This window comes from Nanorana parkeri, unplaced genomic scaffold, assembly GCF_000935625.1.
Source record: "Nanorana parkeri isolate BGI_ZX_2015 unplaced genomic scaffold, ASM93562v1 scaffold351, whole genome shotgun sequence".
NCBI classification, from domain to species: Eukaryota; Metazoa; Chordata; class Amphibia; order Anura; family Dicroglossidae; genus Nanorana; species Nanorana parkeri.
Window position 1 is genome coordinate 769,549 of NW_017306619.1, and position 12,152 is coordinate 781,700.

Consider the following 12,152-nt stretch of genomic DNA (forward strand, 5'->3'; position numbering starts at 1 on the left):
TTTAAAGGAGAACTATGGGGTTAAGTCTTTTCCCCATAGTTCTCCTTAGGGTAACGGGAGGACACAAACTAGCGTCCTCCCGTCACCCTAGGCTCAGTATACTGAGACGCCGCAGCTGAAGCGGATCCCGACAATTGTACCGGGATCCGCACAGCTGCGTGACTGACAGCTGGCTCTGTCTATCTAGAGGCAGAGCCAGCTGTACCCGCCCCCTCCCACGTCCGTTCCGCCAGTCAGCGCTGGCGGATCGGAGCGTGGAGGGGGAATCCCTGCAGAGAGCCGTGACAAGATCGAGAAGTGAGCGAACGCCGGTATGTGTTCACTCACCTCCCGATCTACTGAGCCGACCTGTAACAGTCTCATTGTCACAGGTCGGCTAGAACTATGAGGTGAGTGAAAAGCACTCACCTCATAGTTCTCCTTTAAAGAAACACTATACAGAAATGTTTCATATATCAAATACAGTATTATTATTATACAGGATTTATATATCGCCAACAGTTTGCGCAGCACTTTAAAATATAAGGGAGACATTACAATCACAATACAATTCAAGACAAGATGGTAAGGAGGGCCCTGCCCCTGAGGGCTTACAATCTAAAAGGGAGGGGCCAGTGATACATGAGGAGGGAGCTGCGTGGGGATGAATTGTTTGAGAATGTGATGGTTCAGTGGTTAGGTTGATTATAGGCTTTATATGTTTCTTATTGGTCAAAAGTCCCTGTTTTTTTAGCATTTTATATTTCTATTTTTTTTCTATGTATGAGATTTGCTAGTTTTGACAAAAGTTTTAATGCACAATTAATGAAAAAAAAATTTAAAGGTAAAACACTGAACACATACTGTGCATTAGAACGCTGCAATGTACAAACATTAAAATAAATGTACATGCTTATTGACGGAATGGTGAGAATGGCAGATGAGAAAATCAATGTTGCTGATGATTTTGGAATATGGCGATGATATGGGATAATTAGTAAAATAAAAGTAACAGTAGACATGGTGAGAAGACAATTACCCTTCACGCTGAGCAACGCCTTTGTCTGCTGGTCTCCACAAACACACGCGTATTCGCCGGCATCATCCAGGTCCAGTCGACTTATAATGAGCTCTGCGATGAGTCCTTCTTGGACAAATGTATATTTATCTCCTGCTTTCAGAGTCTTCTCTCCTTTCCTCCACTCCAGGGAAGCTTTTGGTTTGGTTAACGCGCAATGCAGGGTCGCCGATTCTCCCTCCGCGCTTTCTATGTTCTGTAGCTCTTCTTTAAATCGAGGAGGAAGAGCTGAATGTGGGATGAAGAAAGCATTTCAAAATACAAGACGGCACAATATGAAAGCCCACTTCCATCTTTCAGACAACAAAAGACAGGACAACGTAAGCGTCAACTTTGTAAATACTATTTATTGCCTGTAGTTTTCCCCCATGCCGGTACATCTTCTGGAACAGTGTTTTCCCAAAGTTTGGGATGTGAAGCACTGGTGGTACTTAGCCTGACCACAGCGATACTTATTCTTTCTGTGCAATTGGCAGGATCATATGCCAATTTTACAAGTAGATGCCAGTAGCAGGCACTAGAGACAACAGGGCGGTCTAAGCTGTAGAGTGCAGCTGTCACATCTATGGGTTCCATGCCATCTTCTACAGAGGCCACAGTCTAGAAGAATGGAAATGAGATGTTCTCCAGTAACCCACAGGGAACAAGTGACACATTTGGTCATCTTCAGTAGTACAGTCAATCCTCCAACACTGCAAAGTTTGGGATGGTGCTCCAGAGATAAACAAGGTTTGAGAAACACTGTTCAAGGTAATTCTTTTCCAGGTCTTGCCAATTTAAAGTGACATTAAACCCTCAGATGTTTTAACATAAAACAATACTGTAATGTGCGCCTTACTGTAATCCATGGTTGTTTCCCTTCTCTTTGCTGCTCTTCCTTTTAAATCTGTGTCTGTTCTCATGCTGCTGCAAAACTTCTGTTTTGCAGGAGACTGCCTTGTCTCAGGAATAGATACACGGTGTCTGTGTGTAGGTTTGTGTAGGTTTGTAACCTGAGCCAGCACTACAGGAAGAGGCCCTGAGCTGCAAAGGGAAGTTCTCCCCAAGCATGAGAAGACATGAGGATTTAAAAGGAAGAGCAGCAAAGAGAAGGGAAACAACCATGGATTACAGTAAGGCGCACATTACAGTATTGTTTTATGTTAAAAAATCTGAGGGTTTAATGTCACTTTAAGTCCTCCAAAGCTGACAATAAGTCATGGTTTCCAGACCTCCAAATAAGTGAGCAAATTTGTTACACTAATTACACCGTTTTTTCACAAGTGTGAACACTGAAAACTTTGCCTATTGGCTGAACATTACCAGTATATTGCAGATGTGCTAAGTGCTACAACCAAAATAGAAAAGGATAGGATGTACAGGTACTGTAAGAGACAGATCTTAAATATTTCAGAGAGGACTTCCCAAATTGTTCAATAATTTGAATAGCACAGCAGTGAATGGGAATGCAATGCTTTGGTGATGCAGGAAACCACATTCACTAGGGTCAGGTATCCAAAACTGTCAAGCTTCACCCACCAGGCAAAGGGGATATTCTTACAGTTATTAAAAGAATAAATACACAAGACAGGCAATGAATAATGATTCCAAAGTTAATGTTTTCAACCAATGCTTTCAGAAAGACAAAGATGGGCCCCAATGGATATACAATGGAAGGACAAAGTGTGCTGTAAGTAAGGCTTTCTGACTATTAGAAGTGGATCGATGATGGGATGTAAAACACTTATGACCATTATGGTGAAGGAATGTGAGTCACACTTTTTATTTGGATTAATGAAACTTGGTGCAGGTAGAGATAGCAGGACCAAAGCATAAACCGCTGTTGTTGACATGTTACCCCTCACGCTCAGGGACGCAGTTGTCCGATAGTTTCCACATATGCAAGTGTACTCGTCGGCATCTTTCAGGTCCACGTTATCAATCACCAGCTTAGCAATAAAACCCTCCTGGATGAATTGGTACTTGTCAGTTGGTTTGAGGGGTTTATGTCCTTTTCTCCATTCTAGGAACGCGTCAGATTTGGTCAACTCACAGATTAGCGCGGCTAAAGTTCCCTCAGGGACTTCTTTGCTCTTTAACTCCTTTCTAAATTGTGTCGGAAGGGCTGATACAGAATTAACAGCACGTTGATTATATGGCGCTCACGATAGTTGGGTAGCGGCACTCTTTATTGTTAAATTCTATTATTTTTGTTCATGTCCTACAAAACTTTTACGGTCTCTAAACAAATGGAAAGGCCAGTTTCAGGCAATAGAATAACTCTCAGACCCCATTCACACTGAGCCACATAAAAAAAAGCATTTTCTCAGCGCAGCTACAGTGCACATTTTATCACACTACGTAGCGCTTCTTTTGGCAGTTTAGCAAAAAGCCAATTGGGGCCAAATTGCACAAAATCCGCTGGAAAAATAGGTCATGTTCGAGTAACAAGCTTGAGCTACACGCTACAGGCGACATTGAGCTGTGAGATGTGAACAGCTCCATTGAAATGCATTGAACGCGCTACACTGAGGGATTTTTGAGCGGAAATCGTGCTACAAATCGCTCAGTGTGAATGGGGTCTTACCTTTCGGGAGGTCCATGACTCCTACCTCCCTATGTTCCAGTGCAGCAATCGGTTTGGCATGCGACACTTCTGGAAGTGTCAGCCGCTTTTGCTACCAGCCATGCACATGCGTGGTGGAGGACACAGACATTCTCAAAACTGCTGAATGCCAAAAAGACTGCCAGAGGCTGCTGCTCTGGAGCAAAACGTGGGAGGTAATAGAAGTCATGGGCTGCCAGGCAGGTGAGTTTACTACCTCTTCTCTTGGGAATTTGCCTTTTGGTTTGTTTAGAGACCTGGCAGGGCCTTTTAAAGTGCTATGGCATGCAAGGTAAAGTGTCGGATACATATTGCAAGAGAAGGAGATCTGGAAAGAACTGAAACTGACAACTGTGACAAACATGAACAAATTAAAACAACAAACTCATCATTTTATGCCAAAACACCACAGAGGATATTAGCAGTTTTGACAAACCAGTAACTTGTCTAGATAATGGTTTGCCATGAACAGATGGTACTGTCAGATAAGAGATTCTTAAAGTTTGTTTCGGAAATAGTTCCTTCCTCATGCTTCTATAGCCCTTAAAAAGTAGGAATTGTGTTGAAAGTGTTCTGCCATCAGTCAGAGCATCCTTGACCCTCATTAACAGGGTGGCCAAGAGGCCAGAATTTTATGGCCCTGGACAGCAATACTGGAATTTAATGCCAATATTACAGTATTTACAAAAGGAGTAGCATTTCCCATACCCATCAGGTTTATACGATATTAGGCGTGCCCAATGATTAGGTATCTAAGGTATTACTTCAGTTACATTCCTGACCACATAATCTTTATCCAGTTGGTGGGCTTGGACACTCGGTAGACATGTAAGCTGCGGAAAAATTCGGTTTGGTTCGGTTATTTGGGATTCGGATCCGAAATTCCGTTCTGGTTTCGGAATCGGACGAAATCCGAATTTTCATTAGTTTCAGGTGAGTTTACGAATATATTCGTTGCGAATACCACAGAAAACCATATACAGATATTAATACTAAAGCTGAATCTCCCAGACCCGAATGGCATTCAGGATCCGAATTGCATTCGTAAGCTCCAGAGTGCCATTCAGTTCTGGGAGCCTCAGCTTTAGTATTATATGTATGTACTGTATATAACTCCCATGTTGCCGTAACGAACATACGCGTTCAAACCCATTCGGATGCATTAAAAACACATCTGATTGGCCATAAAAAGTCACACGTCCGATTCAGTTTCGTTTTTTTACGAAATTCAGATGGGATCCGAAATTCAGAAATCGAAATTCAGATTTGGATGCATTGGGATTCGGAACAAAACGAATCGCACATGCGAGACTTTCCGTATATTGGTCAGTAATTGAGTCTTTTCAAAATACTTATTTTCTATTTGGTGGTATTTCTCCTTATTGTGAGTCAGCATCAGATATTTTACTAAGTATGGAGAATTGTGCCCATCTTCAGCTCTTCATCTGATCTATCTCTATTCTCTACTAATTGTTCATAGTAAAAATATATTTTATACAATAAAAAAAATCCAACATTAGTTACAAAGTGAAGACTTAGTTAAGGGATTAACAATGTAGAGTGACATATGGTAGGCTGGAACAAATGAAAAGACAAGAATAGCGATCCTGATGAAAGACAATGTAAATGGGAAATGAAACAAGATGGAAGAAGGAAAAGAGGGAGCGATGGAAGAGGTGATAGAAACTGGTGAAGAACGAGGTTGGAAGTTGTTAGGTTCTCAAAAGTAATAAATAAATAAATAAATAAATTACCCTTGACATTTACGGAAGCAGTTGTTTTGTGTTCTCCACACACACACGTGTAGTCTCCTGCATCTTCCAGCTCCAGTTGACTAATAACCAGCTCAGCGACAAGACCTTGCTGGACAAATTTATATTTATCTCCAGGTTTAAGTGTCTTCTGGCCTTTCTTCCACTCCAGAGAAGCTTTTGGCTTGGTCAACACGCAGTGCAGAGTCACCGACTCACCTTCAACACATTCCTTGTTCACTAGTTCTTCCTTAAATTGTGGAGGAAGAGCTGAAATTATAAAAAAAAAGATTTGATTTATAAATCAGCCGCAGAACCAACAACTGGCAGTGACTGAGGATTAGATGTTAAAAGTGAGGAGTAAAAACTGAATGAGCAGTGGGTCCAACATGGTGAGGAGGGAAGGAGAAGATGCTTGATTAAGTTGTGAAGATGGACACAAATAGCTGATGACGATGGGAGGAGGGAAGGAGAAGATGCTTGATTAAATGGTGAAGCCGAACACAAAAAACTGACGGTGTTAATGGACATCTAAAGAAGACTTGGAATTCTAGAATACCCTTCACAGTCAATGTTGCGGCGGTCTGATTATCTCCACAGACGCAAATGTATCTTCCGGTATCTTGTTGGTCCAAATTATTTATAACCAGTTCTCCCACAAGGCCCTCCTGCACAAGCTTGTACTTTTCACTTGACTTGATAATTTTATGTCCTTTCCTCCATTCGAGGGAAGCATTCGGTTTGGTCAGCTCACAGTGCAAAGTTACAGAGTTTCCTTCTACGGCTTCAAGGCTTTTCAGTTCCTCCTTAAATTCTGGTGGCAAAGCTAGCACAAAATTGAGACAGACAGACTTACAATTAGGATCTTAGGTTCGTTCCCCACCCAGGCAACCTTTAAACAGACAGTGAGACTTTGATTTTGTTTCTAAAACTAGATTTTTCACTCGGCCACCATCAATATTATTATTATTATACAGGATTTATATAGCACCAACAGTTTGCGCAGCGCTTTACAATATAAGGAAGACATTACAATCACAATACAATTCAAGACAAGATGGTAAGGAGGGCCCTGCCCCTGAGAGCTTACAATCTAAAAGGGAGGGGGAAGTGATACATGAGGAGGTAGCTGTGTTGGGATGAATTGTTTGACAACGTGTTGGTTGAGTGCAGGGGCGTAACTGGAAATCACAGGGCCCCATAGACTCTCAAGTTATGCCACTTGCAGAGCACACCATAGACTCTCTATAGTGGGCTCTGCAAGGTCTCAGTTGGGCTGTACGCCTCTTACCTGTCAGCGTTGTCCACCTCTGTGGTCGCCGGGACCCCCCCTTCTTCTTCCGTCCCCGGGCTCTGCCTCCTTCTATCGACGGGCCACGCCTCCTCTTACATCACTGGCCCCACCTGCTCTTAGATCGCTGGCCAGTGATGTGAGAGGAGGCGGGATTGCTGTTAGGCGGGCCCCGCCTCCTTCTTTACTGCAAAACGCCGTTGTAACCGGCCTATTCTGCCACATCTGCTGGCTGTCACTGACACAGCTCAGAGAGTAATATTGCGGTTTCTTTGGTGAGGAAGGGGCTTATTTTGGAGATATTACGAAGGTGAAGGCAGCAGGATTTGGATAGGGATTCATGCGTATAAAAAGCCCAATGGAAAAAGCCAACGGGAAGCAAAAACACCTTATTTCACGCCCCTAAATTCTTTTGTGTGGCAAATCTGATCTTTTTAACATGATTTTGGAGACTCAAAGTTGATATACGGCATACCACTGAACATGTTTGGAAAAGCAACCGTATCCTTAAACAATTATGTTTGGTGGACATTTTGTTAAAGTCCGTCTGAATTTATTTTCTCTCTCTCTGAAAAGCATTGTCAACCCAAGTTGGAAGGTTAAACATCTTAATAGAAATGTAATGCAGCTAAAAGCTGCATTTTCCCGGATGCCTGACAGACCGTCAGGGGTCAGAGGTACCAAGCAGAGCTTTTAGATCATTTCCCTATGCTCCTTCAGATAGAGCAATGTAAAGGGCTGTGGGTCGTGCTTCATTTATTAGGGATGCACCGTCACTTTTCGAGTACCAGTGCCGATATTTGGCATTTTCATGAATACTACCAGGGTTGCAGCAGTTGCAGCTGGGCCCGGGCTCTGGTACTCCACCACTGTCCTGAAATCATTAGTCGATATTGTTTTAGAAAAACTGTCACATGACAATAAACAAAAATGTATCAGTACTCGTATTTGCTAAACGGGTATTGGTGCATCCCATTATATGGGTTTATAAAACCAAAATCATACAATAAAACAGAGATTTACAAATCCCGGGAGCTCCGTGTGCTCCTCACAAATGACAGCGGCCTCCTAACTTTTGAATTTTTCTCTAGTCTAGTCTTGGAGCTCAAAAAGTATCTGTACTTGTACTTGTACCGAGTACGGTACTTGGTATGGGTGCATCCCTACTATTTATTGATAGGGCTATCAACAATGCCAGCATATGAGCAGTAGATGGTCAAGAAAAAGCTGCAATGATTTAACTGCCGAAAAAAAGAGTGTTGTCATGCTATAAAAGGAAGTGCCTACCCAAAAGTTCTACTGGCAAGATCCATAGGTACTTGCAAAAATCTCCAGGGGGTACTTATAAAAACACAGAGCACATTCTTGATCACAGTTCTTCGCCAAGAAAGTTGAGTTTAGACAACAAGTAAGAGTTTAGTAACAACATTCAAATTTAGAAAGTTATCAGCCATTGAAAGCACTCGGTTAATTCGAGCTTTTATGAATTTAGCAGATCTACGTTACTAGTATTATTGAAAACATAATAGTACAATAGTTGTGGTCAATCATTTACCATTCACTACTAATGTAGCTGAAGTCTGTTGTTCTCCACACACACAAGAGTATTGGCTTCCATCTTGCAAATCTAAGTTATGAATTACAAGCTCGGCGTTGAAGCTGTCCTGGCTCATTGTGTACTTATCGCTTGGCTGGAGGACCAGGTTTCCTTTCCTCCACTCTAGGTGAGCGTTTGCCTTGGTCAGTTCACAGTTCCAAACGGCCGACTGCCCTTCCACACTTTCTTTGTTTTTTAGCCCGGTTTTGAACTTGGGTGGCAAAGCTGGCAGAATGTAGAATACATTATTAATGGTACGCACACATACACATGCTGCTGATCATCATGAACATAAACGAACTAATCTGAATACCTAGCAAGCCATAGCAGCTATGTCTTATCTTGTCTATTTTTGTACTATTCCTGAGTTAGCAGGATTTTTAAAGGGCCGGTCCATCGGAGGTAAATCAAAATGATATACCCTACTGAATCAAGACGGTTGTTCCAAGAGTGGCTTTTCAATAATATTACTGGAGTTAAAGAAAGTTTAAGATGAATACACCCAACACTATGAAGTCCAAGGTGTTTCTGAGTGTGTAAGTATGTGTGTATATATATATACACAGTATATATACTGTATATATATATATATTTATTTTATATATATCTATCTATATATAGAACGCAGATGTTTTTTGGTCTCCACAGACACAGCTGTACATTCCCGCATCATTTTCATTGACATCTATCATGACAAGCTCTGCCACTAAGCCATCTTGTCTGAAGACATGCCTCTCCGATTTAGGAAGAACTTTGTCATCTTTTTCCCACTGCACGGGCACGTTAGGTTTGCTAAGCTCACAGTGGAGGATTACTTTATCACCTTCTGTTGCTCTCTCGTCCTTCAGCCCATGCTTGAAGTGGACGGGCAGTGCTAAGTAACGCGGAAGGTAATGTGTAAATATGTGGGGTCAAAACTTTGAACAACATACATACATATATGATAACGTTCTTTCAAACTGTACATATTAATAACACTGAATAACATTAAAACATACAAAAATAAACACCAAAACCATTTCAACACTTTTCTCTCTCTCTCTTTTGGTCAATAGCTTAAATTATCATAGTAATGAGATGTGTAATAATGCAAATGGGAAAAAATTTAACTTCTAACCAAGCCTGGACAGGATGCAGATCAACTAGCGGTGTAGTCTTAAAATAGTGCCTAAAATATTGCTAGCTGTTCATAACTTTTCCATCTTTTTTAGTTCTTGAAGGTACTTGTGTCCAGGCTCCAAAAAAGTTTAAACTGAATGACACCTTTATTACATCTTAGTTTGTCCACTACTAGTCTTCATAGCACAGGGCATCATTATACTGTGTGTGTGTGTGTGTGTGTGTGTAAGTTTCATTCTAAAACATTTTGGATTGCATTCTTCTGTCCCTCAAAGTAATTGTAATGCTTCCTTTTATGCATTGTGCAATTCTCACTAAATACCTGGTGATCCTATAAGTCCCCTCGGGAACCCAGGCCTCCCCGTTGTTTTCTGGCCCAGCTAACTAGAAAAGTGGCAGGCCAGTAGAAGCATAGTAAGGCTGCCATCCCCCATTTCTTCAGTTGTACCTACAGGACTCCGTGGTGTAGACCCATAGTCAGCCTGTGACATTAAAGGCTGATGCCCCCAACCCCCCCCCCCCGCTCAACCCAGCAAAGCCTGTTTGACAGCTAAGGAGTCTTGCTGGCAAAAGCTCCTTACATTTGTAAAACCTCAAATAAAACCAAAGAAAAAAGGTACCGTGGGCGGAATTATTTTATGTGGTATAGTTAATATGGTTGAATATGGTAAAAGCTTTACAGCTACTTAAATATACAAAATGCGTGCTACTAGTTTGACAGATACATAGACAATGAAAGACAAGCAGGACAAACACATCAGAGATAAAACAGAATAAACGTTAAGACTATAATGTACATTGAGAAGAGCAGTTTGGCACAAAGAAGGTAGAAAGAAGAGGAAAGATGGTAAAAAATTAAGAATGGCTTTACCATTTACTAAAAGTACAGCTGTGGAGTGTTCCTCTCCGCAAACACAGGTGTATTCTCCGGTGTCTTCTAGCTCCAGATTTCGTATTAAGAGCTCTACCATTGTCCCCTCCTGTGTCATGTCATACTTGTGACTTGGCCGGAGCACCTTGTCTCCTCTTCTCCACTCAATAACCACTGGAGGTTTGGTCAGCACTCCACGCAGTGTCACCGAAGAACCCTCCTTGCCTTCTTCTCTCTTCAACTCTTCTTTGAAAAGCGCAGGCTTGGCTAAAGATAGCACAGAAGAAGTCAACTGAAATATGGGTTATACAAACCTAATCCTAACCCTAATCCAGAATCCAGAAGATAATATCTGTATGAATATTATATCAAAGAAATAGCCTGAGGTTTACCATTGATTTTCACGTTTGCTGTGGTTTCCTGCTCTCCACATAAGCAGCTGTAATGTCCTCCATCTTTAAAATCGAGATCGTGAATGGTCAGTTCAGCGACTGCGTCTTTTAAGGTCATAATGTATTTATCGCTTTGTTTCAAGGCCATGTGACCTTTCTTCCACACAACAGCGTTGGCTGGTTTCGTGAGCTCACAGCAGAGGGTAACATTTTCTCCTTCCATAGATTCTGCGTCCACCAGTTTTTCTTTAAAGAGGATTGGAAGAGCTAATGCATATCAAAGATATAAAATGTCATTGGTTAAGCGTTAGAGTTGATTTTAGAGAAGAATTAGTACTTCATGACACAAAGAAGAGTTGGATGGACAGCCCCCCAGAAAAGAAAAGTTGTATTCATAAAGCGATTAGGAACTTGTAACTTACTCATAAGAAGCCTGTTAAAAAGATAAAGCTAAACCTATCCAGCAAATGTATCGAGAACAAGTGGCACCACTACCAGACGAACCACTTCACTTTACCTATGCCACCTTAACTCCATCGCCCTAACAATTACTTGTTCATCCCATGCCCAGCCTGCAAACTGGAAGACTAGGTTACACCTTTTTGCATTGGTTATCTCAAGGGACCTCCATGGCATAGATGGCCCTACTAATAGCAATGCCAATATTGCTAGATAACTTTATACCATGCACTCAAACAAAAAAGTTTTGTGTATACAGAGCCCACGTTTGTTTAATGATTATGATGAAAACAAAAAAACAAAGAAAATTTCAGTTATTTTACCCTTTACAGTCAAAGTGGCTGTGGTTTTCCGATCTCCACAGACACACATGTAACTCCCGGCATCATTCTCGTTAAGACTGTTAATTAATAATTCGGCAACGGGCCCTTCCTGCCTCACGGTGTACTTGGCGCCAGCTTTCAAAGCTTGGCCTTCTTTTCTCCATTCTATGGTGGCGTCGGGTTTGGTGAGCTCGCATCGAAGGACGGCCTTTTCCCCCTCTGTAGCCTTTGCGTCCGTAAGTTCTTCTTTGAACAGCGGAGGTAAAGCTAAAGATTTGTAGAATACATTCAGTATCTGCTCTTCTAACAAGAGGCCCATAACCAAAGACTAAACCCAGTTATGATAGACATGCAAGAACATAAATCAAACCATTTTATGTTTCTGTAATCCCATAGGAAGAGAACAGTTCACTGAATTTATCTTTTTTTTAATTATAAGTTGAGTCAATAAAGTTGATTTAGTTTTTTAACCCGTGCGTAAGAAATAAAGAAGAAACAAAAAGACGGTAAATTGCTAGCTATCTACAACCAAATATAAATAGTTTCTGTTCAGCTTTAAAATGTTCACTTTTTTGCAGCTTAATAAAGGTTATAAGACTTTAAAATTAAGTTGTTTGCTTTAATAAAAATAAATAAATAAATGATATATATATATATATTTTTTTTTTTTTTAAACCCACAATGATATAATCAGCATTTTAGTGTCAA

At 41.2% G+C, this 12,152-nt stretch overlaps 1 protein-coding gene across 1 annotated transcript in view; it reads right to left on the minus strand.

The window, feature by feature from the left end:
- Positions 1 to 12,152, minus strand: part of OBSCN (obscurin, cytoskeletal calmodulin and titin-interacting RhoGEF) — a 233,575-nt gene that overhangs the window by 132,127 nt on the left and 89,296 nt on the right. Inside the window, exons 40-46 of the mRNA XM_018558648.1 lie at positions 11,445 to 11,711; positions 10,663 to 10,929; positions 10,271 to 10,537; positions 8,907 to 9,154; positions 5,952 to 6,243; positions 5,396 to 5,662; positions 1,019 to 1,285 (exon numbers count right to left, since the gene is read on the minus strand). Of these exons, the coding sequence (XP_018414150.1) occupies positions 1,019 to 1,285; positions 5,396 to 5,662; positions 5,952 to 6,243; positions 8,907 to 9,154; positions 10,271 to 10,537; positions 10,663 to 10,929; positions 11,445 to 11,711 (1,875 nt within the window). The remainder of the gene's footprint in view (positions 1 to 1,018; positions 1,286 to 5,395; positions 5,663 to 5,951; positions 6,244 to 8,906; positions 9,155 to 10,270; positions 10,538 to 10,662; positions 10,930 to 11,444; positions 11,712 to 12,152) is intronic.